Source organism: Cladophialophora psammophila, assembly GCF_000585535.1.
Source record: "Cladophialophora psammophila CBS 110553 chromosome Unknown aczJe-supercont1.4, whole genome shotgun sequence".
Classification (NCBI taxonomy): Eukaryota; Fungi; Ascomycota; class Eurotiomycetes; order Chaetothyriales; family Herpotrichiellaceae; genus Cladophialophora; species Cladophialophora psammophila.
The window spans coordinates 914,114-936,486 of record NW_006912925.1 but is presented as its reverse complement, the minus strand read 5'-3'; the positions used below and the strand labels follow the sequence as shown (position 1 = coordinate 936,486).

At 52.3% G+C, this 22,373-nt stretch overlaps 8 protein-coding genes across 8 annotated transcripts; 4 read left to right on the top strand and 4 right to left on the bottom strand.

The window, feature by feature from the left end:
- Positions 1–87: 87 nt before the first annotated feature.
- Positions 88–4,308, bottom strand: A1O5_03262 (uncharacterized protein; the record flags this gene model as incomplete). The annotated part of the gene is made up of 1 exon (XM_007743874.1): positions 88–4,308. One exon carries the CDS (start codon positions 4,306–4,308, stop codon positions 88–90), a length of 4,221 nt encoding a protein of 1,406 aa, XP_007742064.1.
- Positions 4,309–5,587: 1,279 nt separating this feature from the next.
- A1O5_03261 (uncharacterized protein) lies at positions 5,588–6,484 on the top strand (the record flags this gene model as incomplete). Its single annotated transcript, XM_007743873.1, has 2 exons — positions 5,588–5,890; positions 5,948–6,484. The coding sequence occupies 2 exons, from the start codon at positions 5,588–5,590 to the stop codon at positions 6,482–6,484; spliced, it is 840 nt and encodes a 279-aa protein (XP_007742063.1).
- A 2,624-nt stretch (positions 6,485–9,108) lies between these two features.
- On the top strand, positions 9,109–11,452 carry A1O5_03260 (uncharacterized protein; the record flags this gene model as incomplete). Its single annotated transcript, XM_007743872.1, has 2 exons — positions 9,109–10,743; positions 10,790–11,452. The coding sequence occupies 2 exons, from the start codon at positions 9,109–9,111 to the stop codon at positions 11,450–11,452; spliced, it is 2,298 nt and encodes a 765-aa protein (XP_007742062.1).
- A 354-nt stretch (positions 11,453–11,806) lies between these two features.
- A1O5_03259 (uncharacterized protein) lies at positions 11,807–13,369 on the bottom strand (the record flags this gene model as incomplete). The annotated part of the gene is made up of 1 exon (XM_007743871.1): positions 11,807–13,369. The coding sequence occupies one exon, from the start codon at positions 13,367–13,369 to the stop codon at positions 11,807–11,809; it is 1,563 nt and encodes a 520-aa protein (XP_007742061.1).
- A 286-nt stretch (positions 13,370–13,655) lies between these two features.
- On the top strand, positions 13,656–14,155 carry A1O5_03258 (NADH dehydrogenase; the record flags this gene model as incomplete). The annotated part of the gene is made up of 2 exons (XM_007743870.1): positions 13,656–13,706; positions 13,817–14,155. The coding sequence occupies 2 exons, from the start codon at positions 13,656–13,658 to the stop codon at positions 14,153–14,155; spliced, it is 390 nt and encodes a 129-aa protein (XP_007742060.1).
- A 571-nt stretch (positions 14,156–14,726) lies between these two features.
- A1O5_03257 (uncharacterized protein) lies at positions 14,727–18,539 on the bottom strand (the record flags this gene model as incomplete). The annotated part of the gene is made up of 1 exon (XM_007743869.1): positions 14,727–18,539. The coding sequence occupies one exon, from the start codon at positions 18,537–18,539 to the stop codon at positions 14,727–14,729; it is 3,813 nt and encodes a 1,270-aa protein (XP_007742059.1).
- Positions 18,540–19,214: 675 nt separating this feature from the next.
- Positions 19,215–21,251, bottom strand: A1O5_03256 (uncharacterized protein; the record flags this gene model as incomplete). The annotated part of the gene is made up of 1 exon (XM_007743868.1): positions 19,215–21,251. One exon carries the CDS (start codon positions 21,249–21,251, stop codon positions 19,215–19,217), a length of 2,037 nt encoding a protein of 678 aa, XP_007742058.1.
- Positions 21,252–21,691: 440 nt separating this feature from the next.
- On the top strand, positions 21,692–22,133 carry A1O5_03255 (40S ribosomal protein S20; the record flags this gene model as incomplete). The annotated part of the gene is made up of 2 exons (XM_007743867.1): positions 21,692–21,733; positions 21,825–22,133. 2 exons carry the CDS (start codon positions 21,692–21,694, stop codon positions 22,131–22,133), a joined length of 351 nt encoding a protein of 116 aa, XP_007742057.1.
- Positions 22,134–22,373: the final 240 nt, after the last annotated feature.

Genomic DNA, 22,373 nt, shown 5'->3' with positions numbered 1-22,373 from the left:
TCTCACAAAAGGCATTCACGTTGTCTAGGCCAACTGGGCAAGGGCCATACCCTTTAAGACACCGGCATATCAAGTTCGAGCATATCCTCACGAAGCCGCAGCAGCAATCTCCAACCTCCACGGCGCAAGCATCTTCGCCTTAAGAAAATCCTCCGCCCTGCCCGTCCCTTCGTATGCTCTTGCCAAATCCTCCGTGGTCAGATTCCCACCGGGCGGAATCTGTCTTTCAGCATTGAGCACCGCCATCTCCGCAGCATAAGAGCCATCTGCCTCATTGCCGACAGCTTGTGCGAGTTCAAGCCAGCCTTGCGGTTGTCCTGGCGCAAGCATGATCCCATTAAGAGCATCTGCAACCACTGCGCCTTGGTCCACTTGATCGGCGGTCGGTTTTTGAGGCCGACACCCAACAATGCCAGCTAGGACTTTACTGACGCGGATCTTGTCTAGTACTCCGATCTCGTCTCCGCGCCTCAATACTTTCAGATCTTCCTCCACAGCTTCTAGCACGTCCTCATCGTTGTCTAATAGTCCAGTGACGGCGAGCAAAGCGACAGCTTGAACATGTCCTGGGTGGTTCTCAATCACATCAAATAGCTGGGATCTCGCCGCTTCCTTCTCCTCCGCACCACCCTTCGCCCACAGGACCTGGGCCAACATGCAGACAACGTCTGGTTCTCGATCAGATTCCTGCAGCGCCACTTCAAACATTTTAATCGAGTTCTCAATCTGCTTCAGATGACTGTGTGCAAGACCCGCCGTGATATGTGCTGAAAGTCGCCATTTTTGGCGAGCTTCAGCATATTCCGGGCCAAAGTCACCAGGTTCACCGGACAGATCGAGTGCAGTCTCGGCGTTTGAAACTGCTTCTTCATATTCACCGCACCCAAGCTGTGCCCGGGCTAGATCCGCTTTTGCCTGCGCGAACCTGACCAGGGATTCGTTCAATTCAGACTTCTCATACTCGGCTTCTGCGGCATCGCAGACTTCCTGCAGGGCATCGACGCTCGTAGAATAGTCACCCGCTCGCTCCGCAAAGAGAGCCATTAGATGAGTCGCGATCATATCACTCGGCTCTTGGGCATGATATTGTCGCATAGCAAAGAGTGGCTTCAACAAAGCAGTGACTTCCTCGGACCGGGAAGGATCCTTGAGCAGATGGTCAAACGCCGAAAGTGCATAGTGGCATTTTGCAGGAAGGACATAGGAGTCTGCAATCTCGAAAGCATGCATGAACAGACCTCTCGCCTCATTAAGACTTCCAGACAACATCGCCAGCAATCCCTGACCGATCCACGCCTCGGCATATTCTGGATCCTCCGATTGCGCCCGCGTGAAAGCTTCATTGGCAAGCTGATGGTCATTGTTCATCAGGTATAGCACCCCAAGATTCGTCCACGTCCAGGCACTGTTCTCGTTCAAATGCAGACTTCTCACAAACGAATGCTGCGAGACCTTCGGGCTAAGCGTCATAGTCACCACGCCCAGTGCGTTCCAGAAGTCGGAGTTGCTGGCTTCCAGCTCGATGGCTCGTTTGAAGCATGCCATTGATGCTTTGAGCAACCTGCGGGGTTTCTTGTCTTTCAATCTGAGGGATGCGCCGGCCGACACATAAGCTTGGTGTTCTGCCCAGCCGAGATTGTACCACGAAACAGCTTGGGCGAGTTGATCGGACGAGGCAGCGTGGATGGCGCGTTTTTGAGCCAGAATTGCAGCCATGAGATACTTGTCAGCTTTGTCCGAAGGTGTTGTTGGGCCATCATCGCCGGCGGCTGTGAGGAATTCAAGGCTGACTCTGTCGATTTCCCCGAGAGTGTTGAATTCGTCTTGAAGGGATATTTGCAGCAAGTCGGATATCGTCCGAACGTCTGCTGAGGCTGTGTACAATTTGACATGACCAAGGACAGAGCAAGCATCGCCAACAGATTTCCACAAATTGAACACGTCTGTCTCTTGCTCTGCGATCTGGCTTGCCAACTCAATCACAGAGGTAGCCAGTTTTGTTGCCTCGCCAAACATACCCAGCGCAACCTTTGCCCAAGCATTCTCAGATATCGTCTGGAGCAAGGCGATAAGCACTCCAAACTCCCTCGGTTTCAGAAGAAGGATATCCCTGTATGCAGCAATGGCCTCATCAAATAGCCCCATCTCTCGTTGAACATTGGCAAGCATGTACTTTGCGAACCAGGTCTCTGCGGGCGACAGACCATGGTTGATACTCTCAGCTTTGGCAAACGCCCGCGTAGCAGCAACATGCCGCCCTGCGTTGTGATAGCTCTCACCAAGTCCCACCCAAGAGTGGTAATCATCTGGTGTAATCCTCAGTGCATGCTGGAAAGAAACAATCGCCTGCGGATAGTGGTGTTTGTTCATTTGCACCACGCCCAATGCCGTGAATGGCCAACTGTGAGCTTTCTTCTTTGAACCTGGAGCCGGCCTGGCTTTTCCTGAGGTGGCAACACGTTGAGCGACCAGTTCCACAAGATCCCATTCTGCGTTATCGGCAAAGGTCTTTGCAAGTCGGTGGGCGGCTTCGAGTTCCGAGGTGGAGAGCTCAAATGCCTTTTGCAAGGCGACGCGGGCTCGGGATTTGCTTTTGCCGTAGTCTTGGAAGTAGATGCCCAAGAGAGTATATGCGGGTGCGTAATTGGGGTCGGCCTTGATGGAGGCGATGAGAAATTGATAGGGCCCAGACTTGTCCTTCCGTGAAGCTGTGGAAGTGTCGATGTGCCAGTAACAGTAGGCGATTCGGTAGAGCGTGACTGATTTCATGGTCAAGTCCTGTTGCCTTTCCAATTCAATAGCTGATAACGCCTGCTGGAGCCCTTCTAGTCCTTCATGAAGTTGTCCACTGTGAGCCCGGCACCAGGCAAGCTCGATCTTGATCCTGGTATTATCTGAATCGCGTTCAGCTGCTTGGTGGAAGAACTTGACTGCCTCCGCATAATCTTCGTCGTCCTCGTATATCAATCCGGCACCTAGCAAAGCAGCAGTGAGCTTGGGCTTCCGTCGCAGAATGTCTTCAAACAATGCTTTGGCTTCGGGATGATGTCGGGGTGACTGAAATGTGATCAAAGCATTTGCGAGGATGAGATTGACACCGTCGAGACTGTTTTGGAGGTCTATAGCATAACGTCGTTGGGCATCTAAGTGGAGTTTCTGAGCCTTTCGTGCAATATCCACAGTGCTCTCCCACTCTTTTAAGCGGAGGTAGACATATGCCATGATTCGATGGCCAAGCAGAGACTCTGGACAACGTTCAAGGCCTTCATTCATTAGGATGAGCTGGTCTGCTTCGCTCAGCCTCTGGGGCGTCTCTTCCCCCTCCTTCTCTTCAACTGGTAGCTGCGGAAATGGCGAGGCGTCACTGTCGAGAAAGCCACGGAGGACCTTGCTCAAGCCGTCATCTTGAAAATAGCCGATATAATCGCGAAAGATGTTAACGTCCCATTCTTGCAGGTCCTCGGCATCAACCAACTCGAGGGCGACCTTCCAAGCTAAGAGAAAAGGGTGTTTGATGATGACCATGCCGTTTGCCATATTCAAAACCTTGTCCCGCTGGTCTGGCTTGGATCCCTGCGGCAAGACGAGTAAATTATCGAACATACGCTGGAACAATTTCTGCTCGAGGTCATGACGAGTATCATCGTCCCTTGTCCAGTCAATGAGAGCGGCGTACTTTTCCTCGATCTGGAATTTGCTTATCGCCTCGAATTTAACTTGTCGAGTCACCTGGTCAATCTTTGCCCCGAGACGTGTTCTTCTTTCTCCGATCTGCGTGTTGATCCACTCCTTCTCTTCGGCTTCTGCCGACTCCAGAATGCGCTGGTAAGCCAAATTCGGTTGTAGAACACGGCCTTCAAGGGTCGGGTAGAGGCTTGAGGTCGGTAGAATTAGCTCGAGAGCCCGTCGGTACTGTGATCGGCTGCCATGCTTCTTTGCAAACAGCTCGTATTTGTCGACAACATTCTGGCATTGTGCTTTGTCGTCTTTCTGAGCATATATCTCTGCCAACCTGAAGACCGTATCATGATATTGGTCCAATTTGGCCTTCCCTTGCTTCTCGTACAGATTCACTAACCCCTTGTAAGCTTGGATATCATCGGGCTTGACGGCGGCAGCTTTGTGCAAGGCATTTTCCGCAGCCTCTATATCTCCAAGCTTCTCTCTTGCGAATCCGAGGAAGAGGAAGGCGGTGTGGTTCTTGTCATCTTGTTTCAGCAAATCTTCGGCTTGCTCAGCGGCTTTAGCGAACTGACTGGCGTCCAAAGAAGCTTTGACCGCCTTCAAAGCAGCCTTAGACGAAGCCATTGGCAATCATTTAGCGAACCAAGCCTCTTCCCCACGACGGATGAGGAGGAAACAAGTCGTCTCGCCGCAGTTGAGTGCTGGGGGAAGGCTCTGTCCCGGCCAAGGGACCTTGCGCTTGCTCCCTCACCCCAGACTAGATTTCTCTAACACAGCGTTGTCCCTTTCCAATAACATCAACATCACTCCCATATCGCTGAATCAGCCCGAGAGGAGAGCCTTCTTGAAATGATTATCCACAAATGTGATCGAAGAGAAAGGTGAAATCATGGTGATTGTCACGTGTTGAGAGTGACGTCTTTTGAACTGTGCTCCGCCGAAGTCAGCTACGGAGAAGCATTGTCTCAAATATCCTCCGTATTTTGTCCCATCTGGCCCCGTTCCGCCCGTTGACTCTCCCTGCTCTCTTTAAACCAGAGGTCGAATTTCTTGTTAAGTCCAAGTCCCAGGCGTATTTGTCAGAATGTGGCCGCTGCCCAAGCTGCAATCTTTTTTTGAGGCACAAATGATCCTGTTAGGATGGTGCATGAGTGCCGAGTCCACTAAGTGGTCGATGCGAATGACCCTTTCGAGACCACTCAAGGCTTCATAGACTGGGAAAGTCGTCGACCGATGGCCTCTCTGCCCTGTTTTATGGCTTAAATAAGAGTTCTGATACAGCCCGAATTCCTCTCTTCTCGAGCCTCGTCCTTGCATTGTCTACCTGGCCATGAATCAACGGGGACACGTGCACCGGCCGGAACGTTGTCGGTCGATCACCATGAAGATCATTTATTGCCTCTATTCTACTATCTCCAACCGTGTTAATTATCATTTGATATCCAGATGGTAACGAACGACGAGGTACCACCTCGAGATCAGGGGCATCAGCTGGTAGGTAGGAACGACGAGGCAAGTTAGAATCGAGCAATCGGTTCAAAGAATGGGTCTTTGTTTGCTGTTTTCCTCAGTTCACAATTTCAACAGCGTGCCGCAATCAGGCATGGTTGGACTTCTACCTGAGCAGGTTTTCGGAAACATTTGAGATACCTAACCTTTAGGTTAGTAGTCACAATATGAGGTCGGAGAGTTTTCCCATATCTATCCGATCGCTCCTTCGGGAAGTACCTGAAGTCGTCGAGTTGGAGGACATTTAGATTCAGGAGGTATATAAAGATGCCACCGGCTTCTCCCTACACTTAGATGTTCGCGATTCCCCTGGCCATTTTAAGTATCCAGATTCCCGAGCAGTCGCCGAAGTACACACTTCTTTTCCCTCCGTTCTCCCTGCTAAAAGTACAACATGGATCCCGGGCAGTTCGACAAGATGTTTTCTCAAGCTGACTCTATCATGGGCCTATTCGCAGACATGCTCCTTCAGCATGCCAGCTTTCCCCCTTCGGACAAAACCCAACTCATTGTCCTTGACCAGGCGTGCGGAAGCGGTGTCGTCTCCTCCCACATCATGTCGAAGCTCTCCCAAGAAGCGAAGCCCAGCCTTGACCTCACATGCGCCGACATCTCCGATGCAATGATATCAAATGTAGCCAGGCGCATCAATGCCTCGGGCTGGACAAACGTGACCGCGGTAAAAGCCGATGCTATGGTCCGCTATGCCGCTCCTTTAATTATGTTTGTCCAGCACTGACAGAGAGATTGGCAGGACACAAAATTTCCCACATCCAAATTTACGCATATCTTCTTCAACTTCGGCCCACAAATCCTATCCAATCCCCTCGCCGGCATTAAGGAGTGCCACCGCATCCTCCGGCCGGGTGGGACCCTGTGCTTGAGTACCTGGCAAGAAGTCCCATGGTTCAGAGACTACCGTGCAGGAATTGCGAGGGAGCCCTCATTGCCGCCGTTCCCTTCGGATGAGCAACTTCGACACGCATTTACCGATACACCAGAACGGTGGGATAACGTTGAAGACGTCAGGGCACATCTCGAAGAATGTGGATTCCAGGATGTTAAACTTCAAGTCGTGGAGAACACCACGAAGATGGAGGTTGCAGAAGTCGAAGCCATGCTGACGTTCTCGCTGGACATGATGATCGAGAAGTTCTGGAAGAAGGAGGGCTTGGAACAGGTGAAGGGGCCAGCACGGAGGGCGGTCTTGGATTATGTCAAAGAGAAGTATGCGTCCGGCCCGGTTGTGTGGAAGTGGATCGGCATCATTGCCAGCGGACGGAAAGGCTGATGGCCCTCACCTGATATTCCCCAGGACAGTGACTGTATATGTGATGATCAAAGGTGGGAGAGCCTGTGGGTTGAACAACGAAACTTGATATCATTGGAGCGAGACATGGAAGAATCGATGCGGCAACACCTCCTACCATCAGCCATGGGTGCAGCAAGAAGAATAGTCGAGTCCCAAATGAAGGATACTGAGTGACCCTGAAGGAGCTTTGTCTAGTCTGGCACACCCGGACTTTCCTGAGGGGTAAATCGAGTGGGATTTCGAGTTCATTAGTCATTACTCAGTCGCTTCTGTTGCCACTCTCGTTTACCGTGGGGGGAGTGATCAACCGACTGTTCACCTGTCAGTTCCCATTGCACGATGATAGGGTGGCTTGGTCTCCATCGTTGTAGCGTCTTCGGCGTGGTCAGTTCATGTGACAGCTCATCCGTTGCTAGCTGACAGGTATCTGCTAGCAGGCGTTTAGCTCGTTGACAACCGGATCCAACATAGAGTGACGCTGACGAGATTTATCTAGCATACTACCCGAACGCTTCCCAATCGCTTCTCGAAGCCGTTCGAGCGCGTGGGCTTTTCCCTCGCCATCGGCTTTGCCTACAAGCTGGTTTCCATGGGAGCTGAGAAGACCGAGAATGCTTGCCAGTCGAAACATCTGAAAGGTAGACGTAGCATCTTGTAGCTTCCCAGTACCAGCCAAACATCGAGTCGACAGCCTCTGAGAGCTCGGCGCTACTTAACTTGTCGATGCAATCCTTAGTGTTGAATATCTCAGGGCCCTCGGGCCTATCACATTTGCTTGAAGACTGGGGGCCAAGCTGAATGCATTGCTACCTAACATGAGAGCACTGCAGTTTTGGTGTATCCGAGCCTTCAGGGGAAGGGATGGGAAGGAGGAAGGGAGGGAATTGCTCATCTACTCATCTACGAATCGCCGTACCAAGAGTCTGCAAAGACCCCTTGGCGCTGGCGCAGCACTGCGACATGACCTCCCTTCAGGCTGCCAGATTCAGTTTACCAATTGACATATTAGTTGCCTATAAGTCCCAATTCAGCTTTGGCGGACGGCGTTCTTCAAAAGCTCTATATATCTAGCGACATACTCCTCATCCCCCAAAACTGCCCTCACTACGCGGCTACTTACCGCCAATACCAACAGCAGCTTCAGCCTGATCTACTTCCACAGTAACGACATTCCCAGGTATGGGATTCTTTCGCACATCCGGGATGGGGGTGATCAGGAGGTCACATTCCAAGATATGACGAATGCCCGAGGAACCGGCAGAACCGATACCGAGATACCTAGATTTACAGAGGATGCTGCCCGGACACTGACATCACCAAGTTTTGGTGACGCTGGACTCTGTCAGTCACATTCAGCGAAGTTGCCATTATACGAAGGTGCTACCCAAGGGCCAAGTTGCTGTCTGGAGAGATTCCCATTCAAGCGACTCTGGTTCGCTCCTCTTCATGGAGGCGGATGTTTGATGAAGAGCTGCTACAGCAGTTTCATCTTAACCGTTCTGTGCCAGTGATGAATCTCAGCTTAACCCTTGCAATGTCTTGATATTGGATAGGAAAATCTCTTGCTCGACATGATTCCGCATGTTGGCAGCACAGCCGGCACAAGCGTGCCATTATGAGGAGGGCATCATTGTTATAAACACCAAGGATTGTCTATACAAAGAGCAATTAATTGCTCCGTGTCTAGGTACTGTTACAGTGCGGTTGATGCTATGTCAGACAAATTGTACTGTGGGCCCATGGTGAATCCTCCAAGATCCTCCTATACATATTTCGTAGAGGCTTTGACTAAGCTCCGCTCGTGCCTCTCGTTCCTTCAGGGTAGCGACTTTCACGACTGGTATATCTTTACATCATAGACCACGAAGGCGCCGATTCTTGTCTTGCTTGTATTGCCAGTGCTTGCAGAGCAAGGGTTTGCGCCTGCATCAAAAAGAAGTCTCGCCACCTTCGGTAAGTCTCCTTATGCTGAGTGCGTCAGCGCACTCCAGCCGTTTGTGTCCGTTGCTTCAATCTCAATCTCCCCGGTCTCGAGCAAGAAGCGCAGTACCTCTGCATCCTTCTCCTTATTTTGAGACTTGAATTGAGCGTGGAGCACAGTCTCGCCAGTCTTGGTATCGATGAGAAGAATATGCTCACATGTCAGAGAGAGGAAAATGGTACCGTGACCCTATGGTGAATTCTCCGAGATCCTCTTACTCTTCTCTCACCGTAGCGAGCGGCAACTAAGGCAGGGGTACCGTGTCGGTGCCGTGGGGGTGAGTACAGGGCGGCATCACTTGTGACCCAATACGGGGCACGGCGCGAACAACCTCTATTGACCTTTGGCATGCATGACCATCGGCGGATCGTCCTTTATTCCCAATGGAGATGTTCGCTCGGTATGCTACTTGAGAGCCAATTTGGAGTCCAAGGCCACTACTACCTCATCCATCTCAGTCGACTATGAGGCACAACCAAGTCTCTGGAACTCTGTATTGAGTCTCCCGCCTCCGTCGCTGACGCCGTAAACAACCCTCCGTTCAGAACAAATTGACTCTGCCCAGCATCAGTGCTTGCCGCATGCTCCCGCATCACCCTCCCAGCATCACCCTCGCCCTCCAATGACGACCCGTGGACTCTCAATCGACGGGGTTAGATTTCGAGATGCCGCAGGACGCGAGGTGACTTTTCGCGGCATCAACGTCTCTGGAGACTGCAAACTGCCCCGTCACCCGAGTCAACCCTCGCACGAACTTAAAGACTTCTTCGACGCCAAAAATGTCTCCTTCGTGGGACGCCCTTTCACGGAAGAGGAGGCACATATACACTTTGCAAGGATAAAAAGATGGGGCTACAATCTTATTCGGTATATCTTCACGTGGGAAGCCCTGGAGCATGCTGGGCCAGGCCAATACGACGAGGAGTTTGTAGAGCACACCATCAAGCTCCTGCGGATAGCAAAGTCTTATGGTCTCTATGTCTTCATGGATCCTCATCAGGACGTCTGGTCAAGGTTTACCGGCGGCTCCGGCGCACCCCTGTGGACCCTCCATGCCTGTGGGCTGGATCCAGAGACCTTCGTAGCGAACCAAGCTGCTGTTGTTCACAATACCTGGCCGGACCCTGCACAATTCCCCAAGATGCTGTGGCCCACCAACTACACCCGCATGGCTACTGAGACTACATTTACCCTGTTCTATGCTGGTCGGGACTTTGCTCCAAACGCTATCATAGATGGCAAGAACATCCAGGACTACTTGACGGACCATTTCATTTCAGCTTGTGCACATCTGGCTCAGAGAATACACGACGCTGGCGGCCTGGAGGATGATTGTATCATTGGCTGGGAGACGATGAACGAGCCGCATCGAGGATTGATCGGCTGGGAAGACCTGGACGCGCTTCCGGATGAGCTGAAAATGAGGAAAGGAACAATGCCAACTCCATGGCAATCCATTCTCACGGGATCAGGGCGGGCTACAGAAGTCGACGTCTACGAGTTCAGCACTTTCGGGTCATACAAGAGTGGCCGAGAACTAGTGGATCCGGAAGGGGTGTCGGCCTGGCTTTCGCAAGATTTCGATGATACGCAGTATGGCTGGAAGCGAGATCCTGGCTGGAGGCTCGGCGAGTGTCTATGGGCTCAAAACGGCGTCTGGGATCCAAGCCAAGACCAACTTTTGAAGCCGGATTATTTCGCTACGATACCCAAGTCAGGCGAGAGGTTGGACTACCTCAAATACACCAACATATATTACATGCAACATTTCCGAAAGTATAGAGACGCTATCCGCTCGATCCACAAGAATTGCCTGATTCTGGTGCAATCGGCCGTTCTCGAAATACCCCCAAGCATTAAAGGGACCGTCGACGACGATGAGAGATTGGTCTTTTCCACTCATTACTACGATGGGATCACGCTACTCCAGAAACACTGGAACAAATACTACAATGTGGACGTCTTTGGTATACTGCGTCACAAATACTCCAACCCCGTGTTCGCTGTTCGGCTCGGCGAGACCGCTATTCGGAAATGTTTGCGGGACCAGTTAAGGGCGATACGTGAGGAAGGGGTGAATTTTCTAGGAGACCATCCCACGCTTTTCACAGAAATTGGCATTCCTTTCGACATGGATGACAAATACGCCTATAAGACCGGTGACTATTCCAGCCAGATCTCAGCCTTAGATGCCAATCATTTCGCCTTGGAAGGGTCGGGTGCACAGGGCTATACTCTGTGGACCTACGTCGGTCAGGTAAGTAATACTCTAGCCCAGCACGTTCGACTGCTAATGTCGCCAGAACAACCACGAATGGGGCGACTTGTGGAACGGCGAAGATCTCTCTATCGTCTCAGTCGACGATCCGCTCCTTCCCAGCATCTCTACATTATCTGCGCTCCCCTCGGCCAACCCCTCCATAACCTCCCTTGGCCAGCAATCAACCTCCCATTCAAGCGCGACACTGTCTGACTCGACCACAATAAACCCGTCAAACCTCAAAGACGCACTTAAAACCCCGCAGATCAATCAAACGCTTCAAGCTACTCCGAGAACTACGGAGGGGACACCCGGCTTCCGTGCTGCCGAAGCCTGGGTCCGACCTTCCCCAATCGCAACTGTCGGCGACGTTGTGAGTTACGGCTTCGACCTGAAGACCGTCACATTCACATTCTCCTTGACTTCTGACAACCCGACAAAGGAATCCGTTCCCACGGAGATTTTCTTACCCGAGTTTCACTTCCCGCCTGGTAAGACGCAGGTGGAGGTCAGCGGCGGGCGATGGAGAATCGACGTTCTGGATGTGGATGGCGAAGGCATGCAGGTCATGAAATGGTGGCACGGGGCCGGGGAGCAGAGCATGACCGTCAAGGGAATGAAGAGGAAGGCCGGGGCGTTGAACGAGGAGGATGATTCTGAAGCTGGGTATCTGGATACAATGAGGGAGAACTGCTCGGTCATGTGAAATTTTTTTTGGGTCCTGGAAAGGCGGTTTTGTTTGGTCTTCAGGGAACATGGTTTCTGTGTTTGGGCGCTTTTTGAAGAAGGCACTAGATATTCTTGTCTTGTCGGGATAAACTGCATGTAGCTGGGCCGCTGGGATACAAGTTGCTGAACTGTCCATTTTCCATTTTTCCATATCTGGAGCTTGGAAAGGAAAATGTTATCATGAATGAATCGGTACACAACCCCTGACGCAACTAGGCCCAAGTGATGACATTCCTAGGACCACCACATAGTACCGCGGTTCTAATAATAGTACCTAGGTATAACTTCGCTTCTCCACACGCATCCTGACCCATTAAGGGGCTTTTTTTTTTCATGTTGTATCACCCTGGTGTTCACTAGACACATCGTCATTACCACTACCGTCATCAGCGTCATTACCATCGACGTCGTCCTCATCCTCCCCCTGCTCCTCCTCATCCCCCTCAGACTTCCCGTTCTTCTCTCCCTCCACAGCCCCAGCCTCCTCCCTCAGCTTCCCGCCTTTCCTCTTGGGAATGACCCTCAAAAAGGCCTTGCCCCAATCCTCTTCCTCGAGATACCGCAGTAGGATCTCGACGACGTGGTTCGTCGCCAGGACCTTGCGGGACGTCATCTCCAGATACTCACCGATGGGCAATTTCGCCGTCTTGACCCCACGCGACGTGGCCGTCTTGTAGCAGATACCCTTGTGGCGGTTCTTGTCGACCAGGCCGCCGACGATGTAAGTCGAATACGGGGAGAGGGTGTCGAGGGTGTCAGGAGAGTCGGAGGTCAGGTAGATTATTTCGCCTTGAGATAAAGTGGGGTCTGATGGCGAAGAAGAACGGTGAGCTTCCGGTTGAGCGGACTCCGGGTTCTTTGGCGCTGAGGTATCCTGGGCCATGAGAGGGTCACCTGTGTCGGGTTTCCCGACCCCTTCGGCTCGGGGAGCTTCTGCATCTTTCAGATCTTCGCATGCTTCGCCCCTAGCAGGTCCCAGCCCACCAGCGCCAGCAGTCGTACCATGAGCGTACTTCTCAAAGCACGCGACCAACTTCCCACCATGAGGCCGTTTCATGAACTCCTCAGCCTTCTTCGCCGCCGCAACAAAATCCCCGTCCTCAAACGTCACATTCCTCCAATTCAGGTAATGCTTACTGAGCACCGTATCGAATCTCTCCTTCAGTAACCCGCCCCAGGAGCTAATCACAAGATTTGTCTGGTAACGGGAGCGGGAGTTGTCAGAATAAGACCGCGTAAGTTGTGAACCTAGGGATATGCGCTCTTTTTCCATCATGAGGTCGTCGAAGCCGCAGTCTATAATGATGGTCATGGGGACCTGGACCGGACGGCGGAATTTGATCTTGGAGGGCAGGTGTGGTGTATCCGTCTTTGTCCTTTGCACGTCTCCGTTTTCTCCTTCGACAAGGGAGGGTTGTTGTAGTAGTAGCTGGAGACGGTGCTGTTCCTCCTCTTCTCGAGCTGCCCGTTTCCTCGCCTTTCTCTCCTGTGTCTTCTGTTTTCGTTTTGCCTTGCGGTAATCTCGAGCTGCCTCCCACTCTTCTCGCTTGCGCAATTTCTTCAGCTGGTTCTTGGAAAGCGGCTTTGAACCGTCGTCGTCTTGCTGCTGATGTTGCAGTGGCACCTTGTGGAGAAGGTGGTGTTCGGTATCTGGGTCCAACTCCACGCCGTCCGACTCATCTTGGAGGTCTTCTTCTTCTCGTGTCACTGAATGATCTTCATTATTAGCAGCACACCCCTCTAGCTTACTGTTTTGCAACGAGAGAGCATCGACGCTGCCAGTGACCATGCCATGTAATTTTGACAACAAAGGTGTACCTGCATCTTCAGGCGAGCCCATGTCATCGTTCGAGTTGAGCTTCCGAAGCTTTGCAGGACGCTCCTCTGCCTCCATCGCAGGTGCCATTCGCGCTGACGGTCTTGGATTTGCTGGCAAGTGAACGTAGAGCTTTCGAAGTTTTTCTCGCAGCACTTGTGGTCGCTGCGAGATTGTGTACGTGCTGCTTTAAGCTGCATGTCCAAATTAGGCAACCCCGAACTTCGATCGCTCGACCTCTCAATTGACCTCATCTCCGACTCCAAAGCTTCCCTCACACAACCCATTTACCACTACCCGCGCTGTCTATGTAGGTCCAACACCGACAACAAGACCAGTCAAGCCTCGGAGGACCTCTAGACAGATGCCTCAAGATCTCCCGCCAACAGGCGGCTACGAAGCCGTCCAATACAGAGTACGTCTCACAAAGCTTCCTCCCACATCTTTCTTCCTCTTGTTCCTCCCTGCGCATAACCCTCCATTATTTTTCGTTTTCGGGAGCAGCAGCACTAACATTTCCCGCAGCGTAACATCCCCACGCGCGGCCTCAAACCCTTCTGGTACCTCGTCGGCGTCGGCCTGGTGATGGCCTACGGCTGGCGTCAAGTGTTCGTCGGCCAGCGCGAGAAACACGAAATGGCCCGAGAGAAGATGTGGAGCCGGATACACCTGACGCCATTACTGCAGGCGGAGGAGGACAGGGATCAAGTGAGGAGGTATTATGCCGATTTGGCCAGGGAGAAAGAATTGCTGGGCAGTCAGAGCGGGGCTTATAACAGTGATCGGTACGCCTTTCTTTTTCCCTTTTTCTGCATTGTTATTGTTCTCGTCTTGGACTCGGCTGGACTGGATCGGATTGGATGATGTAGAAAGAGGCGGAAAAGGGGGGACACAAGGACTCTAAAGCGACGACGAGGAAGACAACAAGAACGCTTGCTAATAGACCTGACCTGATTCACACAGATTCGTGAGACCGACGTTCACAGCTACACCCAGCAGAACAGTGGAATAGAGAGGACCACGTCGGAGCGTTGTTACTAGCGGAACTCCTTCCTCGACCTGAAATATCCTCCAACGCTGCCTGGCTACTCTTCCCCGGCGCTCGTAAGTCCCCTGGACGGGCGCAATCACTCCCAAAAATGGGAGAGCCTACAACGCCACAATAGCAAGGACCCTCGGGAGGGTTCAGGGTTGGGATGTAGAAAGATCTTCAGCGACCTCGACATGTACATAAACAAAAACTCACGATACAGAAAACAGCATTGGAACAGGAAACCATCATTCCATTACGGATGGTCATCTAGCAAGAAGAGGGCCGACTTCTCACGGCCCCAAGTCATGTTTGAGCTTCACGTGGCCCCTATCCAATCTTCGTTTGAATATCCCAACAAATCTGCTTGCTCTATTTTCCACTGTCGTAGCTTGCCTCTTGCTCCTAGCCAGCGAACATATCGGCCACTCCGGCCAAATCAGCTCCGTCGTCCCCAGCACCGGACCTAATTCTCGACTGCCCCGCTTCTTCAACATCCTGCATGCTCAACATCTCTCTTTGCTTGTACTTCTCCAGTATCTTCGAGTGCTGCTGCCTCGTGTCGATTTTGCCGAGTTCACTGACTCGGACACCTCTCACGCCTTCGAGTAGTGCTAATATGATGGCTCGGAGCCTCTTTGACCGGTTGCCCATCGAAGCTTCCTTGAGAAGCAGTGTGGAAGCATGGGCAACCTTTGCCTCCGTCATACCTGGTAAGCTGAGGATCACGTCTCGGGGAGTCGAGGTCAACGGCGGGCGCTCGTGGGCGGGCACAGTCTCTGTCGCGGGGATGTGGTTCGGTAAACCGTACGAAAGCCAGATTGTGGCTATCAGTTGGGAATAGTATACTTGCTGGTCGGCAAAGTAGCCATCGTTCAAGCATGTAATCGCCGTCTTGAGCATCTCCGTCGAGATGTACTCGCGCACAGCGGCAGCTTCCTGGCCACTAATAAAGCGGTCGGATGCAAACTCTGGAACAAGGCGGTGGGCAGTCATAAGCATCTGGTAGGACGATTTCGTATCCTTGAATGCCAGCGAATGGGTGATGAGGACAAGCAGCTTCTCGAGGATGAGCACATTTGAAAGCAAAAATTCCCGCATCGTTTGTTGAGTGCTGTCCGTCAAGTATTTGCCATTGACAATCGACTTTTTGGTGCTCAGTTCCTGCTCGCGCCTTGGTTGTAACCAGTGCGCAACCAGATTGATCGCTCTATAAGTAGTTTGCCTCAGCACCGAGTCGTCTCTCATTTCGTCGCCGAGATTCTCCTCGTCATGCTTGTTCTGTTTTCGCTGGTTCATCTTCTCCCATTCGCTTGAGAGTTTGCTGTCCATCTGCACGAGGACTGACAGTATGATCGGGGTCAAGAAATGCAGCCGACTCTCCGGTGGACATTCGTCGATCAGCTTCGGCAACATCTGAAGCATGACAGAGAAATGGTGCAGACTCAGGGGAGCTGTAGTATCAATAGCAGCTTGTGCGATCAACTCAGGGAGTTGCTGCAAGCTGTAGAAAGTCGGGCCCAGCCTGCCCAGTGTATGGAGGATGCTGTAGCACTGTTCAAGGTGTCCCCGTATTTTGCCGCGCACTGATGAGGCAAATCCCTCGAGCGTTGACCTGGAGGCTTTGACCCTGCTGTGAAAGTCGCCCATTGAACCTGCCGATATCCCTGACTGCCAGTATCGGTCTCGGAGAACTCGTCGGATGACGCCCTCCAACTCAGGGGGAACATTGGGCCATGATGATGGATCGTGCAACTGATGGTTATAGCTCGTAAGCCGGAGGACGTACTCCAGCATCGTCGGGACCATAGGTGACCACATGTCGCAAATCATTTTCTGGAGCTGAGAACCCTGCTCGAGTCTCTCGGTCGATATGCTCAGAAAAATCCGTGTTGCTCGGAGGGGCAATTTCGCATAAGCGGACGACATTTCGTCCTGGATTTGCAGCCCACGATTGTCGTAGGGTACTGCAGACCAATCCTCAATCTTTCCCGCATCCAAGGATGCCAGGTAGGGTCCGATCTGATCGAATGCTTGAAAATGAGCAAATGACTCAAGGCTGCCCAGAGCCGTTTGAAAGCGTTGATCCGCCCAGGCTGCAGCAATCGGTCGAAGAAATTCTTCGAGCCTAGCCTGACGTTGGGCGTAGCCGACTCCTGTTGCGTGTTGGACGACAGAGAAGAGCGTAGATTTCAAATCAACCTGCAGCCGCTCACTGGCACCGATTTGATCTATCAGATCTGCGAATTTCACCTGCAGCTGGTCGTAGAAGGTGACAAAATAGTCGGCATGTTGCAGCGACAAGCGTCTCAACTCGCTGGTTGCATAGCTGTGAAGGTCCTCGACAGCATCCGCATAAGCAGAGCCTTGTTGCCCAATTATGATGAACGATGACAATATGTGCTCCAGAACTCTAAAGGCGAAGCCGGTGTCCTTCTTTAAGGCTCGATTGGAAACTTCGACTACCGTCTTGATCTGGCGTTGTCTGATTTGCGGGTCTTTAAATTGTCTGGCGCTCATCATTTGCCACGTCCAAGTTTTTATTTCTTCCCGAATTCTTCGTCCGAGCTGTTCTTCTTCCGGACTTGAACTTTCTCGATGCGCCACCTGCCATCGATCGAACCCTTTGAAAGCTGCATCAACCAAGGCAAAGTAGCCATCGGCGCGTAGTAAATGCATTGAGACACGTTCGTACCTCGTGGGATCGAATTGCTGTTCAGCTGCTTCGATCTCATTCAAGAGAGAATCGACTCGGCCCATGACCGCAAAAATCGCCTCTTCCAGTTGTGCGAAACAGATCCATTCAATGACAGCCGAGCAGAGTCTGCGATAGTTCATGTAGAAACCCTGCCGCTCCGGAAAGAGTTCGATCTCTTCATTCACAAAAATCACGACGGGTTCCTGGGCGTCCTCGGGAATCTGATCGTATTGCATGAGTCGTTGTGACGCCACCTCCAGGAGCGGCCCGATACATTGGGAGACGGCAGAAGATGTCCGCCAGCTCGGCACCTCCAGCATCTTGACCCAAGAGTGAACGACTGGGATAGAGACGATCAGGCTTTCATGTTCTGCAACCATGGTCAACAACCGCAAAAAGGGAAAAAAGTCGAGAGTGCCGAAGTCTGGAGGTTTATATTGGCACATGTGATCCGCGAAGAGGGACATCAACTCAGAGAGCTTCTTCGAAATGGCATACTTGCTGCTGTCCATTTCATTCACCGAAACAACAGACCAGCTGTATAGTTGCCTTAGTGTCGCGATGCTGTCCGGCTGAATTATAGGATGCACGAGGGCTTGCACTTCGAGCTCTTCTAATCGCACTCTTCCGTACAACGACAGAAGACTGTCGATGGCAGCCATGATGAGGTCCGGGTCCGCGCGGGTGAGGAACCCACAAGTCACTGCCAAAGCCATCGAGTGTACAATAGCTGGTGTCATTACCCAAGTGAAGACCGAGCGTATAGTCGCAAGAGCCTTAAGGACGACTTCCTTGAGTTGTCCTTCTATGTTAGGGCTTTGGATTGCTCTCTCCAGGAATGTCCTGATTCTAGTGAGCCAACCCTCCTCTCCGTAACGCATGTAGTGGGTGATGTCGCCGATCTTGATGCCTCCTGCAAAGTTGGAGCTCGATGTGAAGATCTCGACAAGCGCCGAATTCAGGTCTCGCCCTCGTAAGATGGCAATGCTATCGTCGCGAACAAAGATGTCTTCGGACAAATTTTCCAGTATGGTGAGGACGAAGTCCTTGCGGACAAGGTCCAGGTCCCACAAGTGCACCAGTCGCCTGTCCAAGTCGAACATATCTAGGGCCCAGAACCGCTTTGCCAATTCGATCCATAGCTCGGCGATTTTGTTGCGAATGAAGACAAGATCTGTGTCCTGAATCGAATGGGCAAGCTCATGAACACATTTCTCAAGCTGATGAGTTTGCTCTTTGGAGAGATGGTGATGCTCATGACGGATAACATGGCTCAGCAGGGAAAGGCCGAAATGTCGTACCAGAACCGGTTGCCCTCTGTCTTCTGCGAGGGCGCAACCGTACTGAAGCGCTTCCCGGCTCAACTTTAGATTTTCCAGGTACGCTGAAGCTTGGGTCCTGACCTCGTTCTTGGTGGCGGGGTTGTGAATGACCTGTAGGGCCTCCAGGATATGGGCGGTATCGTAAGTCTGGTCATGTGCTCCATTTGGGGTGCCGTTTGCCGTAGCTGTGTCTGTCATCTCCAGGTTTGTCGATCTAGATGGTGACAGATTGTGACGTGAGTGGCATGTCGGCCTCTGATGGACTGGGCTCAGGAGTGTCGAGGACGAGATTATAGAGGGTTGCGTAGTGTTGATTTGGTGTTGTTCTTGATGATAAGTGGCAACGGCCTTAGGAATCGTGAGTGTAAGATTTGTTTGTCGGTCTGATGGTTTGGCTGCTTCACAGTCAAGATTTGTCACCCCGGACACCGCCCGTTCTTGTCGCTTTGTCTAGGAGAGCATCGGGTCTCCAAGCCTAAAAACTAAAACGGTAGAGAGCCACAGGGTTGCTGGGTAGCGCTTTCAGGCGATATAGACGAAGGATGGTAGAAGAGCGGAATTGTTTGAGGAAGAGCAGAGGCATGCGACACCCGCCACGACGCCAGCGAGTGAAGTGACGATTTGCTGAGGAAACAAACTGAACAAACGAAACAAACTCCTGCCAACCAAACGGCCATTCTACCTCACTAGCCCAAAAGGGGAAGTTTAACCGGACTGCTATTCATCCCTTGAGCACCGAGTACGAGTATCACCCACCTTGGTAGGTCCTTTTTATATTACTCTTACCAATTGATTGATATACACATGCCGACGGTCAACTGTCAAATCGAGGTGAGAGACCTGTCATTTTTTGTCTACCCCGGGACTTTCTCTCTACTGCTGCACACCCCCACCTCCCATGCCTCTGCCCATCTTCCGGGCCCTCCCCTCACGTCTATTGTGACTTGCTCCTCCCCTTCCTCTGCCTTGCTCCTTTCGCCTCCTGGCGGCCTGGGTCGCTGCGTCGCCGCTGGGGCCTGCCGTACTTCCAACGCCACCGCGGCCACGTCCCCATACGCGACTCCCCCGTATCTGTGCCTGCTCCATCCGTCGCCCGCCACTGCCCGCCTCTCCTTCACTATCCTCAGGGGTGTTGTCTCCCCGCCATCGGGTCGAAGTAAGCGCGGCTTGGCTCCCTCTGAAGCTCTGTGTACCCGAGTACTTCTTTTCTAGGCGATCCTGCAGTTTCGGATCCTTCTTCAGCATGATGGCCCATCCTTCAAGTTGTTCATCACTCATTTCCGTCTCCCGTTTGAGATCCTGTCGAACCTTCAATGCCCGGGTCTTACTGTCGCGTGCGAACAGCTCCTGGCTGTCTTTCCATGCTCGGAACAATCTCTCTTCGTGAGGATTCTGATCAGGGCCTCTTTCCGGTTGCGGCCTAGTGTCAGCGTCTAGAGTGGAATCCACAGTTCCACCCACGTCGGCAATATCGTAAGTGTCGTCCCGCTCATCGTCGTCTGAATCAAACGCCGCCAATGCCGACATGATTGCCGCTTTCCGTTGTGCATGCTCGTGTTCCGTTTCGGTGTGGTCGATCCTCACGTCCTTCCGTCCTCTGTGCAGGCGACCTGCAGATATCCGAAGCTTGTCCAGGCCATCTCCGTCAAATATGTTCTTCCTCTCTGGAAGTAGAGGTGGTGTCGAATGTGGCGCAAGATCATGTGCTGGTACAGCAATGTCAAGCGCAGGTCCTTCAAAAGCGCCTCGATCTCGGAGGTCAGACGGGAGAGAATCAGGCTCTAGGAGTGCAGCAACCACAGCCTCAGTGTCATCGTGAAAATGGTCTAGCAGCTTGAGGATATACTGGTTTGATAGATCCGGAAAGAGCTCATGCACTTGTGATATCTGCGAGGCCTTGTGAACGTGCATCTCTTCATTCACGTTAGCCTTGCCTTTGCCTTTCGCAGATTTCCGTCTTTTTGGGCTGACCGGAGGGTGTAAATGCCTAGTGTTTTGTCGATAGGTGCTGAGTGACTCCAGCAATCCTTGACCTCGCTGACTGGAGGTCACAGAGGAGTCTGATGCGAGGTGTCTTAAAAACGACGTACTGCAAACCAGGCTCGAGGACAACGTCGGCTCATTGGGTTTTGCCTTCATTAGCCGATCGGCCTCGGACTTCATGAAGTAGAGGTGATCTAACAAGAGCGATCCGTGGGAACACCCATCGGACATAAGGCTGCGCAGGGAATAGAACATGTGCTCGGTCAGTAGTCTTTGGAACAAGCCGGCGTCAGGCGACGTCTGCAACCGACCGTAGGTCTCCATCAGCGTCTCGAGGTAGTCCGAGCCCGTCATAAGAATGAGGCCTGCGTCCGGGGAGACTTTGACAAATGCATTCATTTCGCGAAGTCTCGTCAGAAGCGCCCCTGAGCCGGGCTGTATCGAGAGATCTGCTGAGACGGCTTTTTTCCAGTCCTCCACCGCGTGCGTCAATTGGGATTGATCCCTCTTCCAAAGCGTCTTCAGCGTCGCTCTCCAGTCCGGCACGGCTGCATAGTGCAGACTTGCCTGACACAGGAGGTCAACGAGTTTCGCCGCGTCGTAGTCAAAAGGCGTATGCGTAACCAGCAGAAGCCGTCTCAGAAGCAAATACGCCCGCTTCACCAAGATTCTCTCTTTTTGCGAGCTCGACGACGGTGCCGCCGCCGTGCCACCTGCTCGAGTCCAACTGAAGAACGACGCGAGAAAAGGCACACCACTGGCGTCCTGGGCGAAGCTGAACCTGGAGAAGTCCTTGTCCTGTAGCCGCAGGCGGAATTCCAAACTGAACAGCCATGAGTCAAGACATGCTTCCCACTCGGCAGGCGGCAGGCTGACCTGCAGGTTTGGTTCTGGGTAAAGAGCCAATGGAGGGAGGCCGTCTGGCATGCCTGGGACTTGCTCCATTCCAAGCGGACGGTATGTTTAAAATCTGTCTCGGAAATAGGGGAAGCCCCTCACCGGTTCAAGGATTGAGATCTGGGCAGAAAACTGTAGTTTTTCGAACGAGGTCAAACAAGTCAACACTTGATCGTCTTGGTGACTAATAAACTTTTGGAGAGTGTTCCACAACAGGCTTAGTTCTGCGGATCAAGCCGCCGCCAAGATGTCCAACGCACTTTGACCGCAGATGGCATCGCTATTGAAAACATCACAGGACAGTTGAGACTCTTCCCTCGTCTCTTTTCCTCCTCCAGCCTTTCATCACTTTACCGAACCTAGTCGTTCAGGTCTTGACTGGCGCCGACGCTCTTTCCAACCTCTCTAACATCCATCTCACTCCAAAAACACCCACATCACATCCTGCACACAAACGCCACACCTCAAAAATGTCTTTCCAAAAGCCCGAGAAGGATTTCGGCGAAGGCCCAGTGCGTTTCCCATCTCCGCTCCCTCTCTCCCGCCGGCGCCCATGTCTCGAAACCGGGCGGTTATGACTGACTGACTGGTTTGCGTGTGCAGAAAATCCACAAGATCCGCATCACCCTCACCTCGCGCAAAGTGCAGTCTCTGGAGAAAGTGTGCTCGGAGCTGCTCGACCGCGCCAAGACCAAGAACTTGCGCGTCAAGGGCCCCGTCCGCCTGCCCACCAAGACGCTGAAGGTCACCACGCGCAAGACGCCCTGTGGTGAAGGCTCAAAGACCTGGGACATGTACGAGATGAGGATCCACAAGAGGTTGATCGATCTGAATGCCCCGACCGAGGTCGTCAAGCAGATCATCATCAATATTGAGGCCGGCGTCGAGGTAGAGGTTACGATTGCGGCATAGAAAGTGAGAGGAAACGAGACGAGATCCCACGTACGACTGTCGCAGTTCGGCGGAGGAGAGGGTCGGAGACAGGAGACAAGTCAAAAAGGTGCTGATGATTGTGGGCGAGCGAAACGTCGAGAAAGATGTATTGGTCCTGTTCCAATCGTCCCAACGCTAGAGAGGACCAGCATTCATGAGACGAAATTTATGTCAAGGAATCAATGAACAAGAAATTTCGAAGAGGACGCGCGTGTTTTG